Source organism: Caretta caretta, chromosome 3 (assembly GCF_965140235.1).
Source record: "Caretta caretta isolate rCarCar2 chromosome 3, rCarCar1.hap1, whole genome shotgun sequence".
NCBI classification, from domain to species: Eukaryota; Metazoa; Chordata; order Testudines; family Cheloniidae; genus Caretta; species Caretta caretta.
In genome coordinates, this window is record NC_134208.1 from 147,770,904 (window position 1) to 147,791,735 (window position 20,832).

Here is a 20,832-nt window from a genome sequence, read left to right on the forward strand (position 1 = left end):
TTTTGGAGCGAGCAATGGGAGCTGAATCATTGATTTATCAGTAGAATAACTAAAAAGCTAATATTACACTGAAAATGTCTTTTGTCCCTTTGCAGTACAGCAAGGACATGCCTAGCACTAGATTTTTCTCTTTAAACTAAAAAGCCTTTAAAAGACACTATGATAAATAGATTTTGTTCTTATTCTCCAAGTATTATCTGTATCGATCCCCACTTCTGGGTGGGCCTATGTAAAGTTGGATCCCTCTGTAGAGTAACCTTGGTGCTGCCTTACATGCTTCTATGCAAAATCCAACATTGAGTGCAGGAGTATATAAACTGCTGCTTCCCTAGTCCCATAGGTTTCTTCCAACCACCATAATAAATGACTCCCTTGGTCCTGGTTCTCCCTGCTCCCCCCTCCCCCACCCCCCGGGTCATCAGTTTATCAACCATGTAAGTACAGTTTTAGTGTAAACAGTGCATTTGTTTTTCAGATTTTATTATAATTGTATTCTGGTTAGTTAGTAATTATAACTAACTCTAGCCCAGTTCCAAGGGGTCAGTTGGATCAGGTTCTGTGTTGCATTGGGTTACCTGCTTTGGAATTAGAATCACAGAATCATAGAATATCAGGGTTGGAAGGGACCTCAGGAGGTCATCTAGTCCAACCCCCTGCTCGAAAGCAGGACCCATCCCCAATTAAATCATCCCAGCCAGGGCTTTGTCAAGCCTGACCTTAAAAACTTCTAAGGAAGGAGATTCCACCACCTCCCTAGGCAACGCATTCCAGTGTTTCACCACCCTCCTAGTGAAAAAGTTTTTCCTAATATCCAACCTAAACCTCCCCCACTGCAACTTGAGACCATTACTCCTTGTCCTGTCCTCTTCCACCACTGAGAATAGTCTAGAACCATCCTCTCTGGAACCAGCTCTCAGGTAGTTGAAAGCAGCTATCAAATCCCCCCTCATTCTTCTCTTCCGCAGACTAAACAATCCCAGTTCCCTCAGCCTCTCCTCATAAGTCATGTGTTCCAGACCCCTAATCATTTTTGTTGCCCTTCGCTGGACTCTTTCCAATTTATCCACATCCCTCTTGTAGCGTGGGGCCCAAAACTGGACACACTACTCCAGATGAGGCCTCACCAATGTCCAATAGAGGGGGATGATCACGTCCCTCGATCTGCTCGCTATGCCCCTACTTATACATCCCAAAATGCCATTGGCCTTCCTGGCAACAAGGGCACACTGCTGACTCATATCCAGCTTCTCGTCCACTGTCACCCCTAGGTCCTTTTCCGCAGAACTGCTGCCCAGCCATTGGGTCTCTAATCTGTAGCGGTGCATTGGATTCTTCCGTCCTAAGTGCAGGACTCTGCACTTATCCTTATTAAACCTCATCAGATTTCTTTTGTCCCAATCCTCCAATTTGTCTAGGTCCCTCTGTATCCTATCCCTGCCCTCCAGCGTATCTACCACTCCTCCCAGTTTAGTATCATCCGCAAATTTGCTGAGAGTGCAATCCACACCATCCTCCAGATCATTTATGAAGATATTGAACAAAATCGGCCCCAGGACCGACCCCTGGGGCACTCCACTTGACACCGGCTGCCAACTAGACATGGAGCCATTGATCACTACCCGTTGAGCCCGACAATCTAGCCAACTTTCTACCCACCTTATAGTGCATTCATCCAGCCCATACTACTTTAACTTGCTGACAAGAATACTGTCGTGGTCCGGTTTAGTCCAACCCAAAGGCTCAATCTGGGAAGACGACTTGTTGATACTGTAAAACCAAAGTGTGGTCAAACAATTGACTAGTTATGAACTATACTTGAGACCAAATAACCAGAGTGAGTCAGGTGTATTAATTGTACAGGGAAAAGGTTCTGTATGATACCAGTATCCGAAGAGGAGTCCTGTGCAGCAATGTTACATTCACCTTATGCAGAAGGTGAGCTTCCCAAAGTGGTATGATTTATATGATTTTACAAGTTACACATTTCTTTACACATCACTAAAATCCAACCCATCAGTTTGTTCCAGTTCCCTAACTTGTTGTTCTGTTCTTATCTTTGTTTTGGATATTAGCATTCTAGGTACTGATCCATGAAGGTACTTCCCTAGCCTGTGCTAAGACTCAGAAAGAATGTATCTTGCTTTTGACAAGTTTATCATCTGCTTGTGCCAAATGCTTGCTTCAGCAAATGCAAGGTGTTCTGGGATACTTTCCATAAGTTAACAGGCTTGTAATAAAAGTACAAGCCAATTTGGGCTATATAACTGCTATATTAATGCTTAATATGTAAACTCAAATGCTTGGAATATATATTGTGGGTAGTAGTATCAACATAATATATATATGTATGTTAGCCAGCATATATTAGTCAATAGACTAAATTCAGGTGGTACCCTCTTCAGAGAATTAAATATTCCTGATCCACATAGCAAGTGCCTGGGCACTTAGCTGAGAGGTGCATTGTTTGTGCTAATTTCAATCTGTAGTCGAAGAAAGTGTGTTAATTGTAATTCCAGTTCTTCCTGATGAAAGAGACTTTGAAAAACTTTCCAGCTGAGTCAGTGTCAATCTCCTCTTGAACTGCCCAATTCAAAGGCAAGGCAAGGGATGGACTGATCTGTGTATAGTAGGTTCTGTACTTCTAGTATTTAGGCACCTCAATCATTAAAGTATTTATCCTCACAACACCCCTATAAGGTAAGAAAGTACTTTTATCCTCATTTTACAGATGAGGAGTGAGACACACTGAGACTAAGTGATTTGCCCATGGTCATACTGGATGTTTGTGATAGAAGCAGCGACTTGAACTTGGGTGTCCCAAATTCCAAGCTAGCACCCTTAACCACTAGATCATTCTTCCTGTAAGATTTAAGGTGCAAAGGCATCCAGGAAGCTTACGAGGTCTAAGAACTAGTAGCTCACATCTGACTGCTTCCTATGCAGTATTGAGAGCGTGAAAAAGGGGGGTACCATCTATCCCCTGGCTCCCACTCTGATTTCAGAAAGAAGTTAAGAGCCTTGATTATCAAGGGGAACCATCTTGAGAGAGTCCTCAGTAATGAGTAGTAGTCACAGGCGATGCCTCGTTGCCTCCCACTTCCATTGTGATGGAGTTTTCCCAAGCATCACCATGGATCTGGGGAATGCACTGGGAAGTGCAATCTTTACCCCTTCTTTTTATCTGTGATTTGTTTTAAGCAAAGCACTATCTTCTGTGACACCTACTAAGTAATCTGAATGGGAGCTTATTTTGTCATTTATATTTCAGTAGTGCTTAAAGGCCTCAACTAGGTTGGGCCTTGTCTTAGGCAATGTACAAATATTTAGTGAATGACACACACTGTCTCAAAGAGCTTTCTCAGAATAAAAGTCTTGGAACCAAGGACTTCTGGAGTTGACCTCATTACTACTAGGGATGTAGTCTGAGCCTTTCTAGCTCTGAAGCCATTAGCTACCCTGGGTTGGTTCCTTCTCCCTCTCCTATCCTATATATACTGCCTAAAAAACTGCCTGATCCCTCAGAGGACATTGGGATGAATGTTGACGATGTTGGCAGCTTTCCCAATCCTCTTTGTCATCGCTAAAGAAGCTAACATTCAGGCTGTCCCCAAAGGACAAAGAATTTCTAAAATCTTCTCTTGAATAGCTGAAATGTCAGGCACAGTTTTTCTCAGTGCAGAAGCATCAACAACTGTTTGACTTATTGGCCCCTTAGCTTAGAGGGAGTATGGCTATCCCTATAAATTAGAGTCTGGTCAAACCAAACAAGCATCTTTTGGATAAGGCAAGCATCTGTTCCACCTGAAGCCTAAGAAGGAAAATAGGCACTACTAGGTTGCTGCCTATACAATTAGTGGGGAGGGGAGGAGTTGGGAAGGGGAGGAGTAGGGGAGGGAATTAAGTACTCTACACACTGTTTATTCATGGTGTCTGCTATAAATGAGGGGGAAAAAAACCCCTCAGGGTAGAGTTTATTAATTTACCCCATGAGGAATAACAAGGAGAAGAGGAAACAAGCAGTGGAGAATATGGCCCCATGTCTGCTGTACTGCAAAAATATTCAGCCTTGAAGTAATTGACAGTGTGCTTAGTAAACTTCTTTAGGAAATTATTTCAGAGTAGTTCTCTAGTTTTACGTATCTGTGACCCCACTTAGGGTTTAGAAATCTCTGACAAAGTCAGTGCTAAGAGTCTCATACCATGAGTAAAAGTTAGGACTACTTTTGTGTGGTCTCTAAAACTGTACATGGACACCAAAATAGGAATAGGGTCAGATTCTGGCTCCCGCCAGTGTAGGGAACAGCCTGAATGCTGATGCTTGAACTCTAAAATCGCAAGAGCATTATAGGGAGTTTTAGTACCACCAAAGGTGGTAACCTCAAGGGGACGTAACTGTGGCCTTGCCCCTTTCCACACTAGCTGATGGTCCATGGCCAGCTCTGGGGAAGAATATGCTGCACAACTGACATTCTTCCAGACACTCACTCGCTAACACAAGTTCTGCCTACCTGTGTACTGTTCAGGCAGAAAGTGGCACTGAGTGGAGACGTAAGTGCTACTCTTTCCCCTTCCATCCGACCCCAAACACATTCTGCTCTATAAGGGCAGTGGCTTTAAAACTCATGTATTGTATCTGTTCTTTTCCCGATTAGAAAATATTTGTGTGTAAATGTATGCCCTGTGTTGCAAATACATCTGGGATTTCTGTACGGTCAGGGAATTTAGCTACCATTTTACTAACTGTCAGTATTTTAGCATCCAGGAAAGTATTGTATTTAGGTTTTTGTTTAATCTTCAGCCATATAACACAAAATATCTAAATGACAATCTTCTCATCTGCATTGGGGTTTCTCAGTCTGTGGACTGTGACCCAAAATTGGGTAGCCAGAATGCATAAAAGGGTCATGGGGCTGGCTGGCTTACCTCCCCTCTTGGCATTGCAACCCTATGCACCAGGTTATAATGCCACTCTCAGAAATTTGGTCCAGCCAGCCCAAACCTGAGTGCCATAGTGACCATGGAGGTCAGAATGCCCAGAGCAGGATGCCAAGCCCAACCAGCCCTATGGGACAGGAGCTGGGAGGGAATGAATCGTAGTGCTGGCAGATTCTCTAGTAAGTACTGGCCCCTTAAATTATCCTCCCCCATGTAATACCCTCTCTTTGTACTGCATCCTGCTGCCCAGCCCCACTCCACTTTACCCCCCAAATTACCGAATTTCTCCCCCAGACCACTTTGCACCCAAATCCCACCCCACCCCTTACTTTGCCCCCTATGGACTGGAGGGGGGGGCCCTGTATTTTGGGGGGGAATATCTCAGCTCACTGCTGTTCACAGCTGGCTTCAGTGTCTGTTCTGAGGCCACCCACCCCCTTGTTGCAACCCTGCAGAGGGTTTGGGGTGAGGACTCAGTCTGTGGGCTTCTGGGGGTGGGGCTCTCTTGGGGTCATGATAGGCTATCAAGATTTGCAAATTAGTCCCGAGCCCAAAAGGGTTGAGAACCACTGATCTACTTGACATTTTTAGGTCAAAACTCACAGCCTTGCTGTTCTTAAAAGCATATGGTGGTTGGAAGCCAGGGACTAATTTTTTTTCTTCTTCTATTGTATATTTTCTTACAGGTCATACATAAACATTTTTACTTGAAGAGAGTGGAAATCATGGCCCAGTGTGAGGAGTGGATAGCAGATATACAGCAGTACAGCAGTGACAAACGGGTAGGCAGGACTATGTCTCATCACGCAGCAGCTCTTAAGGTGAGGCATGCTAATATAACCACAGGTAACATGAAGCAACAGTTCACTTTAACGAACTATCCTGCATGTACGAGTACAAGCAAAAATAGCCATCTTTAATAAAAAAAAAAAAGTTGAAACATGATTGAAGCTTTAAAATAAACTGTAAAACTGACCGTCACAAATGCATCTCTTGACGATTGTTTATGAAATATTTTACAAATGGAATTTATTTCCTTCTTATGTAGTTTGTTCCATCCCATGCAAGTGTGAGAGTTTAATTTTCTTTAGAAGGCTTTTAGAGCAGTTTGGTGTTACTTTGGGATCTATGGGATATGATAAAATTGTACTGTAACCAGTCTGCAGTACAGATTTAAAGGGAAACTTTCCAGAAAACCAATTCCTTTCATAGATAAAACCACAAATAGATAAGCAAATAACTGTATATTTAACATCTAACATTCCAGTGCAATTTTACAGTGTTCATTAACAAAATATATAATACTTAACAACTTTGTTTTTTGCTTGGACAAGAGCAGAATTTGTGGCTTTACTGCTGGGGAACACTTTTTCTGTTGCTAGAATGACATTCTTTCAATGCAACTGAGCTTTAAAATGAGGGTCACTGCTTTTTATGGTGAACAGATTAGAGTGGAGGTGGGCAAACTATGGCCTGAAGGCCACATCTGGCCCGCGGGACTGTCCTGCCCGGCCCTTGAGCTCCCAGCCGGGGTGGCTACCCCCCAGCCCCTCCCCTGCTATCCCCTCTCCCCCACAGCCTCAGCTTGCTGTGCCATCAGCGCTCTGGGTGGCGGGGCTGCGAGTTTCTGCTGGGCAGGGCGGCTGTGAGAGCCACTGGCCTGCCCCGGTGCTCTAGACTGCGCAGCGGCATGGCTGGCTGGCTCAGGCCAGGCAGCATGGTTTCCAGTCCTGGCGCTCTGAGAGGCATGGTAAGAGGGCGGGGAGCTGGGGGGGGGAGGGTGGATAAGGAGCATGGGATTCTGGGGGGCAGTCAGGGGATAGAGAGCGGGGGGTTTGGATAGGGGGTGGGGTCCCAGGAAGGGGCGGTCAGGGGACAAGGAGCAGTGGGGGTTGGATGGGTTGGGGCTTTTGAGAGTGGCAGTCATGGGGCAGGGGCCAGGCTGTTTGGGGAGGCACATCCTTCCCTGCCTGGCCCTCCATACAGTTTCGGAACCCCGATGTGGCCCTCAGGCCAAAAAGCTTGCCCACCCCTGGATTAGAGGAATATCCTTTCCACACTGTTTATATTATATATCTCTGTAGTATGTGTTTTATCATAACCTTTTTATTGATGGGGAGTTGTAATTATCCAAACTTTTCCTGCTGTGCCCAGCACCAACTATGAGCATGGATAGTACACAGTTGTGATGCAAAGGAGGACAAGCCAGGACACTTCCACTGCTGCCTTGCTGACCCCAAATGCCCTGCTGCTGCAGATTGGCATCCCATTGTCCCCTTTCCTCCACCCTCAGTAGAACTCTGCGGATATGTGAATTTCTGCAACCATTACTGTTGCTGGACTAAAAGAAAATGAGTACTTGTGGCACCTTAGAGACTTGTTAGTCTCTAAGGTGCCACCAGTACTCTTCTTTTTGCAGATACAGACTAACATGGGTGCTACTCTGAAACCTGTTGCTGGACTGGTCAACAGCCACAGAAATAGTTTTCAACTTGTGGGAGACCATTTTTATAATAATTTTTTTCCTGGATATTATTTGATTGATAATATGCATCAAAATTACTCTCTTAGAAGAATTGTGAAAAGTAATGATGTTTTAATCAATATCTTAATATCTGTACATACAGCGTCACACAGCTCAACTCCGGGAAGAGCTTTTAAAACTCCCCTCCCCTGAAGGCTTGGATCCAGATTCTGATGATTCCACTGAGAAATGCAGGGCCACAACAAGTTCTGAGGAGACGATATTGCATGACCAGGTTAAACCTAGCAGCAGTAAAGACATCTCCAGTGATTTCAAATTATGAGTGGCATTGACATGGACTTTACAGATACAGAGGCTTTGAAGCACAAGCCAAATATGTCAATATTTGTATGTAAGAAGCTAATTATGTAATAGGTAATGAAATTGAAACTATACTATGCCCTTAAGGATATACAGTTTAATTCAAGATGATCTTTTATTTACCTGTACAACAGTGTAAACTTTTTTGTGCTTTTATTTTTCAATTGTGAGAACCACTGATTGGTATGTTTAAAAAGTTATGTATACAAGAAATGGATAAATCACTGATATATAAGGGAAACTACCTTAGGAAAGAATGTTTACTGAATGTTTATTATTTTTTTTTTTTACTTGTAGAGTGAGGGCGGATGTAACAAAGAATATATATTGGTCATTCTTACAGCTACTATTTAAAGTCAGAAAATTTTCACTGAATTTGATAGATTTTACGTTTGGCCATATCTTCATGCTCATATTTGATTTCTAAAGAAAACCTCCTGTATACTTCAATAAAAGTTAAATGGACATGCTCCCTCTTTTATGATTTACTGGTACATTTTTTAAATGATCTGCCATAAAATACGTTATAGCTGAAGACTTGCACTTGTATGACTGAATTATTACAGTCAACGTATTTAATTTTATGCTTACTAATTCTAAAATGCAGATTAAATAAATGCACATGGTTTTACCTCATGCCAACATTGGACTTCTGAATTTATCTTTTATTAGTTGTTTTGTGCAAACTAATGGTATTCCAAAATTTGTCTTGATTGTTTTAGGCTATTCTGGAAGTAAAGGATTTTTTTTTTTAAACTGAATTGTCTGATTTTACATAGTAAAGTCGTATGTATTAATTTATTATTAAGCATTGACAAGGGCTAAGGATATGCCATATAGGACGGCTACATTCTACAGTTCATACTGTTTAGGTATATTTTCCATTTTATACTTGAACGCATACATCATAAAAAAATCAGTTATTGGCTGGATTAATAATTATAAATCTTGCTTCAAACACAACATGCACTGCTATTGGTTCTTAATTTTCAGTAGTCCTTAAGGGACAAATCAAACCATACTGGAATTACCTTAGATCACAGTTAGTAAGATAAGATATGTAATATTACATTGATTAGAGACCGGCAATATTAACAATATTCTAAATGAGGCAAGAAACAAAGTCCTTTCATCTTTTTGTTTTTGTTTATTACTGTTTATAAATATCAAATTTGACTTATTTCAACTTTTTCTTTGTTTTAAAATGTATCATTTCTAATAATTAAAAATGCCAGCAACTTGATGTCATGTCCTTATGCTGGTGTTCAGCAGAAATGTTAAATATTGTGTGTTATAAGTCTGCAGAGAACTTTTTGGCTGAAACAACCTGGTTTTCTTTTTAAGAGATGTTATGTTAATCCATGGCCTGTCCTGATTGTACATAATTGTCAAAATACTTACTGGACTTCAAAGTATCAAATTAAGCAGGCCTATTTGTTACCTTAGGGAAATCCTTGTAATTAAATATATTAAGCAAAACAAGCAGGTGAACACTGGAGTATATTTACATTTTGCAACAGTTTGGTAAAATTCTCCTGCCTTGATATTATGTTACATCTCCTAGTCCTTTGTTAGCATTCCACTTCATAGTGTAAGTTTCTCTAAAGATTGGTATTTACTTACAATACCTTTTCTTATTGCATGAGGTTAATTCTTTTTACATGCTTCAAAATTAAATGAGTCCCGCTTAGTGGAATCCTCCATGTAATGGAGGGCCAGGTGGTCTAGTGGGTAGTGCACACAATATCACCTGTCAGCAGGAAGGCCTTTCAGTCCAGTTCCTCACCTGAGGTTTAGCTTCTTCTCAGGTTGCAATGTCCTCACCCTCTTCTTATCAAAAGGGGAGTGAGATTGGAATATGGCTTATGCCCCTCCAGCAGGCTCAGACCCAGAGCCCTATGAAAGTCAACTATGTCTGGCACCAGAGTTACCTTTCCTGGGTCACTTCCTACCATCTGTCTCTCCTCCATGGCTCTCAGTCCAATACAAAATAACAAAAGAAAAGATAACCAAACCTTCAGCATGAACTCCTGTTTCACTCAGGGAGGCTTCTTCAGCACCCTTGTCCAGGAGCCCTCACAGTAGGTCTGTCTTCCTCCCCCTCAGTGAAGTGCATTTAAGCTTCCTCTCTAGTTAGAGCACGCTCTGCAGGTCTAGAGAGGCAGGGCTACTGGGCTTGCACACCTCATCACTTTCCCATATCTCTAGCAATTACCTTAGGCTTGCACAATCCAGTTAACTATATTTTGTATTATATTCGTGAAGCAAAAGCTCTAATTAAGTCTGTAAAATTGTTTCCATTATATATCTCCATTTTCAGATACAAATAATTTTTCCAAAAAAATATTCCTTTTGGGCCAAAACTCCACACACATTCTCAGTTGGATTGAATTGTGACTGCTTCAGCAAAGCCACTCAAACTATCACAAACTTAGCCTACCTGAGGATCTGTTTCATGAAGGTAAATTATCTAATGAAAATGTAAAGTCCTACTCTCACTAAGCATAATTTATTTTAAATATGTAACTTGCACCAATTTGACTTTAAGTGGGTGGGCAAAATGACTGACCCTCTTCTGGTGGGTACATTTTTTCACAGGGGATATAATTCTGATCTCACATGCCGATGTAAATCGGGAATAGCGCCACTGAAATCAATGCAGTGAAATTACATAGGTGTAAAACCTGTGCATGTGACATCAGAATCAAGCCTCTATGAATATCCAATCAATAGAAATTATACTATTTTTGCACTCACCATTGTATGACTGTTTTACTCCAGCAATTAAATTGTATTTGACTTTGGCCCAGTATTGCAACTGTTGGCAATGATACAGCACTATCTAATTTTGAGTTCTTTGACCTAGTCTTGAAGGTGGTGTGAAGTAGTAAAAAGTGCCTCTTCACATTTCTAAGCATCAGTACATGGGAGTGAGCCGATGCATTATCAAGCTATAAAATCATCATGTTTTGCAATACCCATGGAGCAGTCAAACTCCTTTAATTAGTTCCCAAAAATAAGTTCTCCATGCTCTTTCATTAGCATACCAGCTGCATAAACTAATGAGGTCAAAATCTTTTCCAAAACAAGCATTTCTTTATCACTGAGTTGTACAGACACAATAGAACAATGTGGTCCTTAAAGTCTTCACATTACAGTTACCTAAAATGTTAATCTCTCTTAAATTAACACAAAAGATCTTCTGGCTAGTGTTGTACCAAAAGAAGCGGGTTCTTCTATATTAAAAACAGAGGGAGATTTTCAAAATCACCCAGGGTACCCAACTCCCATTTGTGTCTTTGAAAATGTCCCCCATAATTTGTAGTCCTACTTTTAGGCCAATCTGCCCATCATTCACTACTGACAGATCTACACTATATTGCCTGCGCTTTCTTATGGTGCTCTTTGAATTCTGCAGTCACCTTGCAAAAAGGCGAAAAGTTTGCACCAAGCATCTTACCTTTACTTATCAACACAGCACTGGCATGTCCTGAGGTTTCATGTCCTATTTCCACAAACATAATGCCAAGCTTTCTCATAATAGCACAGCCTAGAGTAGCCATAAGACTAGCAGAAATGGTTGAGCAGCCTAAAAGAGTTTGCTTCATAAAAATAAGAGCAATAATTTAATTTTAAGATTTTTGCATGGAACAAACATACTCCGCCAAATATGAGGTGGTTTTCAAGCATGTGTGTGACTTCAGCTTTTTGATGATGCCTTTGTAGAACTCACTAGTTCACTTTTGAATTCCAGTCAGTGTACAGAGTTACACATCCCTGTGCAGAGCATCCTTTTCTGCACCCACTCTACTGCTGCCAACTTAAGTAAGAAAAATACAGGTTGGAAATACAGCCAGCAGCCTAGGAAACCCACAGCAGCTGGATATTGGAACAGTGGATACTTGCAATATTATTTAACAGGTCAAACTCTGTTTCACAACATTAGGTTTAGATGCATAGAGGCAACTAACAGCTGAGCGAAGCATAAAAATGCTGATTGTGTCAGGGTCTACACTAGTTCCTGTTTTTCAGCTGCTGACAGTGAGAGAACTGGTGCAGATAAGGCTCAGCCATGTTTACTACCATGTCCAAAACCTTGCTCTGAACAGGTAAAACCTGAGTACTAGTATGGACAGAGCTTTGAGATCTACAGATAAAAAACATTTTACAAGAGCTAGCTATTTGTACAGCTATCATTACTGCAACCATAAACAAGTTATATATTAAGCAACACTAGATTTTTATCTTTAAAACATGGCAAACTCCCTATGTGAAATTGTGTAATTACAATATAGTAAGTTGGTCTGTGGATCAGCAGCAGCCCTCTGTAGTGGTTGGCAGCAAGTGGGCTGACACATAGTTAAGCTTCTCCTTTGCATGTGCTATATTGCTTTAAAAGAAGCTTAAAATATTTTGAATTCTTCCTAATTTTTCTTTCCCATGTAAGCAATTGCTGCAGTTGTCACAAAGGTGTAACTTGAACACCAATGTGGGAGGAAATGGTCTGCATGCTCACTATGTAAAATTTCTGAGCTCCTCTGCAGCATGCTATTCTGTGACATTAATTCTTCAATCGGTTTCAGAGTGGTAGCCGTGTTAGTCTGTATCAGCAAAAAGAACGAGGAGTACGTGTAGCACCTTAGAGACTAACAAATTTATTTGAGCATAAGCTTTCGTGAGCTACAGCTCACTTCATCGGATACATGCAGTGGAAAAAACAGTAGGAAGATATATATATACACACAGAGACATGAAGAAATGGGTGTTGCCATACCCACTATAACGAGAGTGATCAGTTAAGGTGAGCTATTAGTAGGAGCAGAAAAAAACCTTTTGTAGTGATAATCAGGATGGCCCATTTCCAACAGTTAACAAGAAGGTGTGAGTAACAGTATGGGGGGAAAAATAAGCATGGAGAAATAGTTTTACTTTGTGTAATGACCCATCCACTCCCAGTCTTTATTCAAGCCTAAGTTAATGGTGTCTAGTTTGCAAATTAATTCCAATTCAGCAGTTTCTCATTAGTCTGGTTTTGATGTTTTTTTGTTGCATTACCACCACTTTTAGGTCTGTAATGGAGTGACCAGGGAGACTGAAGTGTTCGCCAACTGGTTTTTGAATGTGATAATTCTTGATGTCTGATTTGTGTCCATTTATTCTTTTACGTAGAGACTGTCCGGTTTGGCCAATGTACATGACAGAGGGGCATTGCTGGCACATGATGGCATATATCACATTGGTAGATGTGCAGGTGAACGAGCCTCTGATAGTGTGGCTGATGTGATTAGGCCCTATGATGGTGTCCCCTGAATAGATATGTGAACACAGTTGGCAACGGGCTTTGTTGCAAGGATAGGTTCCTGGGTTAGTGGTTCTGTTGTGTGGTGTGTGGTTGCTGGTGAGTATTTTCTTCAGGTTGGGGGGCTGTCTGTAAGCAAGGACTGGCCTGTCTCCCAAGATCTGTGAGAGTGATGGGTCATCCTTCAGGATAGGTTGTAGATCCTTGATGATGCGCTGGAGAGGTTTTAGTTGGGGTGCTGAAGGTGACGGCTAGTGGCGTTCTGTTACTTTCTTTGTTGGGCCTGGTCTGTAGTAGGTGACTTCTGGGTACTCTTCTGGCTCTGTCAATCTGTTTCTTCACTATTTCCCCATGCTTATTTTTGCCCCCTACTGTTACTCACACCTTCTTGTCAACTGTTGGAAATGAGCCATCCTGATTATCGCTACAAAAAGTTTTCTTTTTCCTGCTGATAATAGCACACCTTAACTGATCACTCTTGTTATAGTAGGTATGGCAACACCCTTTTTTCATGTTCTCTGTGTGTGTGTGTTTGTGTATGTATACCAGTATCTTCCTACTGTATTTTCCACTGCATGCATCTGATGAAGTGGGTTTTAGTCCACAAAAGCTTATGCTCAAATAAATTTGTTAGTCTCTAAGGGGCAACAAGTACTCCTTGTTCTTTCCGCTAATTCTTCAGTGTTGTTTTGAAAACACACCCCTACCTGTCAGTAGTTTTTCAGTAGCACAAGTCAACATGATTTTAATGTCTCCAGTTGGCATTTTTAGACTCGAGGAAACAAAACCATTATCAACGGGAGTGGGAGAAAAAGAGGCTAAAGACAGTATCTTGTATACAGTTCAGACAAATAAAATGTCAAGTATGTGTAGAATGAAGACATATAGAAGAAATTAAAGTATTCAAAAGAGTTGCGTATGTCATAGAATTTAGGTGGGCAAAATGAGAGCATCCTTTTTTTTTCAAGTACAAAACTGAAATTAATTTTAGTGGTCTTACAGAAACATTGCTCCAGTGAGGAATAGGTTTCAATCCATATCAATTTCCAGGACTCTGTGTTTTCTGTGGCACAAGGTCTATCAGGTCAGATATCTTGCTTCAGCTGTCACCAATATCTGATAATTAACAAACAGGAAAAAGAAAATCATAATACGTTGTTTTCAATTTCACAGTGCAGTTGATAAGAGGTGTGTGGGGGAAAAACCTTTCTGATCCTCATAAGTGATCTATTTATGTCCTAATGTAGGAGCCTTGATTAACCTTATTATTAACTTAGCCTGTGTCCCTATAAATATTATTTGTAGTTTTAAAACTATTCAATGTTAATTTAAATTCAGCCACAATATGCTACTTATTGATTCCCTGTGATGGTGAATTCCATAGGTTGATTTTATGCTTCCTAAATCAGTATTTCTTTTTATTGGGTCAACATTTTCTATTATTTTGGTTATCTTTTCCCACACTTTTGCTTGTGGATTTTTCCCTATATCCATATTCTTGCATAGGGAACTTGTTCCCATTTGTTAGTTGTGATTTTCATTTGATTTTTCCTTTTGGCTTTTTCTTATGTTTGTTGTATTTTTAAAGTTTTTTTCCTCTGTTGGTAGGTTTATTCTCCATCAGCTAGTCAGTAGCACAGCAACATTTGATTGGAATGACAATTCATCTCCCTGGGATATTAGCTGTTCTGGAAACAGAAATAATAAATTTAAAACATTTTTCAACAGAAATGAGGCAGATTTTTCCATATTTTAGCACCAGGAACAAACATAATTCAGTGAAGCTGTTTCAGATAGATCTTCATAATTTATTATTGCTCTTTTCAACCAAATATCTTGTATTCAGACAGACAAATTGTCACAGCAGAAATACATCAGTGCTTGAATTGTGGTGACGACTTGTCTTTGACAAAATATTGTGCTCTACTTAGCCTTTGTGACTTTCCATAAAAGGTAGAGATCTGAGCTTTCCAAAAGATTGCACCTACACGCTTTGTCAGGGTTCCTTCCCCACTCTGAACTCTAGAGTACAGATGCGCGGACCCACATGAAAGACCCCCTAAGCTTATTCTTACCAGCTTAGGTTAAAAACTTCCCCAAGGTACGAACTTTGCCTTGTCCTTGAACAGCATGCTGCCACCACCAAGTGTTTTAAACAAAGAACAGGGAAAGAGAGCACTTGGAGATGTCTTCTCCCAAAATATCCCCCAAGCCCTATACACCCCCTTTCCTGGGAAGGCTTGAGAATAATATCCTAACCAATTTGTTACAAAATCATCAAAGTCCCAAACCCCTGGATCTTGGAACAATGGAAAAAATCAGTCCAGTTCTTGAAAGATTTTATTTAAAAAAAAAAAAAGGTAAAAATGATCTCTGTAAAATCGGGATGGAAAATACTTTACAGGGTATTCAGATTGAAAACACAGAGGATCTCCCTCTGGGCAAAACCTTAGTTACAGAAAACAGGAATAAACCTCCCTCTTAACACAGGGAAAATTCACATAAAACAAAAGATAAACTAAACTGCCTTGCCTGGCTTAGCTATATTGGTTGCAATATTGGAGACTTGGATTAGGATGAGTTGGAGAAGATGGATTTCTGTCTGGCGCCCCTCAGTCCCAAGAGAGAACAACCACATAAACAAAGAGCACAAACAAAAGCCTTCTCCTCTACTCCTCCCCCGCCCCCCTCCCAAGATTTGAAAGTATCTTGTCCCCTTATTGGACCTTTGGGTCAGGTGCCAGCCAGGTTAGCTGAGCTTCTTAACCCTCTACAGGTAACAGGATGTTGCCTCTGGCCAGGAGGGATTTTATAGCACTGTATACAGAAAGGTGGTTACCCTTTAGAAAGCTGGCTAGATTGTCGGGCTCAACGGGTAGTGATCAATGGCTCCATGTCTAGTTGGCAGCCGGTAGCAAGTGGAGTGCCCCAAGGGTCGGTTCTGGGGCCGGTTTTGTTCAATATCTTCATAAATGATCTGGAGGATGGTGTGGATTGCACCCTCAGCAAGTTTGCAGATGACACTAAACTGGAGGGAGAGGTAGATATGCTGGAGGGTAGGAATAGGATACAGAGGGACCTAGATAAATTGGAGGATTGGGCCAAAAGAAATCTGATGAGGTTCAACAAGGACAAGTGCAGAGTCCTGCACTTAGGACGGAAGAATCCAATGCACCGCTACAGACTAGGGACCGAATGGTTAGGAAGCAGTTCTGCAGAAAAGGACCTAGGGGTTACAGTGGACGAGAAGCTGGATATGAGTTAACAGTGTGCCCTTGTTGCCAAGAAGGCCAATGGCATTTTGGGATGTATAAGTAGGGGCATTGCCAGCAGATCGAGGGACGTGATCGTTCCCCTCTATTCGACACTGGTGAGGCCTCATCTGGAGTACTGTGTCCAGTTTTGGGCCTCACGCTACAAGAAGGATGTGGAAAAATTGGAAAGAGTCCAGCAGAGGGCAACAAAAATGATTAGGGGACTGGAACACATGAGTTATGAGGAGAGGCTGAGGGAACTGGGGATGTTTCGTCTGCGGAAGAGAAGAATGAGGGGGGATTTGATAGCTGCTTTCAACTACCTGAAAGGGGGTTCCAAAGAGGATGGATCTAGACTGTTCTCAGTGATAGCAGATGACAGAACAAGGAGTAATGGTCTCAAGTTGCAGTGGGGGAGATTTAGGTTGGATATTAGGAAAAACTTTTTCACTAGGAGGGTGGTGAAACACGGAACGCGTTACCTAGGGAGGTGGTGGAATCTCCTTCCTTAGAAGTTTTTAAGGTCAGGCTTGACAAAGTCCTGGCTGGGATGATTTTAATTGAGGATCGGTCCTGCTTTGAGCAGAGGCTTAGATTAGATGACCTCCTGAGGTCCCTTCCAACCCTGATATTCTATTATACCCTTTATATTTATGACACCCTTAAACAAACAATGCAAGATTTATTGGGCTAGTTTGACTCTAGAGCAGTGAAACCCAAAGTGCAATTTATATACCAAGTGTGGTGTATTGGAGTTCTATAATATAGCCCACAGGCACCTTTCTTTTTAATAGAGGTGCAGTCCAGAGAAAACATAAGTCCGCACATGCAGTGCTCCATCTTGATCAAGAGAGAGCATTTCACGCTATGACCAGTCAACTCTGCAGGCTGTATCTCCAAATACATGCTGCAATCTGTTCTTTTTTTATACTTGTTACAGCAGGGGCAGCCTTTGTATTCTTGGAAAACTGCAACCTGGCCTCCCTGGTTGGTCAAAGTCTGGATCTCTCTACATTAGTGCTCTTCCCCCTCCCCCCTCCCCCGCCTCCATGTTGCAGGGATGATATATAATGGACTCATCCTCAACATGTCTGAAAAGATTATGTAAGTGCCAATGCTACTGATACTTCTGTAACTCGTGGTAAAATTGCTGACTGTGTATTTAAGATTCTTTGGTTAAAGTTTGAGCAAGGGGCAGGTTCCTCATCTTGACATCAGCCATCATGACCTGTTTTTTTTATTAGTTCTGTCTGAGTGCTTCATAACTGGGCATTAGCAGTGTTTGACAGAGAAACTTAAAGTCCAAAGAAGATCTGCCAAAGGTGAATGAAAAGGAGCATCTGTGCCCCGAAACCCAAGGCACTTGGCAATGAGAAGGCTGGCACAACAGAAGCAAGGTAACTTTCTCAAAAAGAAAAAGAAAAGGAGTACTTGTGGCACCTCAGAGACTAACAAATTTATTTATCCGATGAAGTGAGCTGTAGCTCACGAAAGCTTATGCTCAAATAAATTGGTTAGTCTCTAAGGTGCCACAAGTACTCCTTTTCTTTTTGCGAATACAGACTAACACGGCTGCTACTCTGAAACCTTTCTCAAAAATGCTTCAGTAACTTGTTTTGTTAACTTTCAGTGAGAGTTAGGTTCCCAAATGCCTGCATGACTTTTGAAAAATTTATCCCGAGTCTCAATGAAAGTCAATGGGACTCAGGATCCTTTGTATCACTAAAGTCACTTTTCAAAATGGGACTTAAACACTTTGGAAAATTTTACCTCCAATCAAATTCACTCAAGTAGAGGTGGAGCTGGACAGTGGGAGTTCAGGGTAAATGTCCTGATAGAAGACTGTAGGGTATTCCTGGGGAGCTCTGAGTCAGTTGTAGCAGTGAGGCTGACCTTCAGCTCCCTCCCTCACTTTGTACAGCTGGGTGTTGGTGCAGCACCGTGGATCCAGCCCATCCTGTGATTTCCTATTGGAAGGGAACTGCTGTGCAGTTGTAGAATTTCAAAGCAGCGTTTCTCATTACTAAATCCTGGATTTCCTTCTATATTCATGTCAATGCTCCCAGTAACAGACATGCCTAGAAGGTTGCTGCTAACTTTGAGAAGTAAAAAGAAAAAAAATGAAATCAATTAAATTATTTAGGGATTTAATTTTCCTTCAGCTTTGTTCCCTATTTCTTTCTGAATCCCTCTTTTTTTTTCCTGTGGGGATTTGGATTTCTAGACTCTAAATAAACTGAGACACAAAGTTCTTTGATTTGTATATTATGCTTTTGTTATAAATTATATTAAATAAATATGAATTCCTGTCCCTCAGGGCCTAAAATAATTGTGGTGAAAGTCATGCACAGAGGCAAAGGAAGTTGATAAAGTCTCGAGGGTAGTGGCCAAACTTTACTTAAATAGGGATTCATGAAGATAAATTGACAGATTCATCTGTCAAGGTTACTGGAGCAATGAGTGACACACATTTTTGTGCATAGAAGCAAATCCTTAATCAGCCCTTCTCAGGCAAACTCTCAGTGAAGTCAGTGGAAGTTTGACTAAGCAGCAGCAGCTGATGCCAAGAATCAGTAGTGCGGTCACGGAAGACCCCTGCCACCTTCAAATCACCCCGGCTCAATGGACCAACCACCACTACACAGCCTCCTTTCAAAATGCCTCTCTACACCACAAACCCCACCCCTTGCTATATCCACAGCACCACCTTCACTCTAATGAGCCCTACTGCCTCCTCTCATACCTCCAACTGGCTCTCCTGGTGGCTTCAGACCATCTGTTCCACAGTCATCCCCACAGTCATACTACCTACCTGGAACCCTTTCATCCACCCTTGCTCTCCTTCCTCTCCTGCCTGACTCACCTGTTGCCCTCTCTTATTCAGTTCCATAAAACCTTTGTGTCAAGTCTTGTGGGGAAGAGAGGCAGTTACATTCCAGCAACGAAACAGGGACCATGTGGACAGTGCTTAGAAACAGAAAATTAAAGGAAACCAGAACCCACAGCAAAAACAAGGCTTGTGGATTGACTAATTCACCCATAACGGGCTAGGGAGACTATTATAACCTGGCTTGTTCTCCTCTTGCCAATCTGCTTTTACAAGTATTCCCTCCCTTTGCCCTTCTGACATCATTACAAATTGCTGCACAATGCAGTGCAGAGTGATTTAAGTCCGTGTAAGCCCTGGAATTGTGAACCTAGTTTTATCACAATGTGGAGATCAAGAAACTTTCTGCAGCCTGTTTAAATTTTTGTAAAAAAAATATTGTTTCCACCTCTTCTGATACAGGGTTGAATGGAATGAACATACTCAGCAGTGCAACGCAAGGATTGGCAGTCAGTCCTTTGCCTAGGTGTCCTATAATACTACCTGCTCTTTTGCTGAAGCCTATTCACTGTTCATAAACTGATGCTGAGCATGTTTTCTCTCACTTAGATCATACACTTCCAATATATTCATTTCAGCCTCCTTGTGTTGCTTCAGTTAGAATAGTCCAAATTCTACCATGAAACCAAGGGAAGCAAAATACATGGTTCAAATGTGAAGAAAAATTATCCCCACAGAAACTGATTAGTCAGCATTTCCACCTTGTGGAGCTATTCTCATAAGTCCTTCCCAAAGCAATTTAGAGAAGCAGTCAGTAGGCCAGATCTTGATACTCATCTGTGGCTAGCAGTTTAGCCATCTCCAAGACTCCTGCTCTCTCACGTTGCGGCAAAGGGTGGATTCCCTAATAGTCTTAGGCCTTCTCTGTACCTGGATTTTTACCACCCAGTACACCTGCACCAGTGCAAATGGCTAGTGTAGACACAGTGCAGCATAATTTGTATCAGGGTAACTTATCTTGTTTGAAACCAAGGTAATCACAGAAATGTAGGGCTGGAAGAGACCAGGAGTGGTTATCAAGTCCATCCCCCCTGCTGATGCAGGACCAAGTTAACTTAGACCATCCTTAACAGGTGTTTGTTTAACCTGTTCCAAAAAACCTCCAATGATGGGGATTCCACAGTCTCCCTTGTAAGCCTATTCCAGAACTCAACTACCCTTTTAGTTTGATTATTTTTCTAATGTGTCCAACTTAAATCTTTCTTGCTGCAGATGTCTTAACATATCTGAAAACTGTTATAAGCCCCCCAGTCTTCTCTTCTCAAGACTAAACAGGCCCATTTTTTTAACCTTTCCTCAAAGGTCAAGTTTTCTAAACCTTTTATCATTTTTGTTGCTCTCCTCTGGATTCTCTCCAATTTATTCACACCTTTCCGAAAGTGGGGTCAGTGTGGAAAAGTAATGAGCCATTGAAAGGAGACCGCAGGAAAGCACTGGTTTAGCTTTTGATGAGGATCTCATATGCTTCAGATATTCAGAGAGTGATGGCCAAGAGGTAAGTAAAGCCATACTTTCCAAATGTTACCCCATTGATGAGGGTAAATGGAGACATAAAGTAAAAGTGCTCAAGATAGCAGGTGTCACTTTCACATCTGTGTTATGTACTGGAGTG

General features: G+C 41.5%; 1 protein-coding gene and 1 long non-coding RNA gene across 2 annotated transcripts in view; one reads left to right on the plus strand and one right to left on the minus strand.

Moving 5' to 3' along the window:
* BIRC6 (baculoviral IAP repeat containing 6) overlaps positions 1–8,422 on the plus strand; it is a 319,798-nt gene extending 311,376 nt beyond the window's left edge. Inside the window, 2 exon segments of the mRNA XM_048843594.2 lie at positions 5,622–5,756; positions 7,563–8,422. Coding sequence (XP_048699551.2) covers positions 5,622–5,756; positions 7,563–7,742 — 315 coding nt within the window. The 3' untranslated portion in view covers positions 7,743–8,422.
* Positions 8,423–13,747: 5,325 nt separating this feature from the next.
* The window catches only part of LOC125633806 (uncharacterized), a 59,218-nt gene continuing 52,133 nt past the window's right edge, over positions 13,748–20,832 (minus strand). The window contains exon 4 of the long non-coding RNA XR_007355714.2: positions 13,748–14,195. This is a non-coding gene — a long non-coding RNA (uncharacterized LOC125633806). The remainder of the gene's footprint in view (positions 14,196–20,832) is intronic.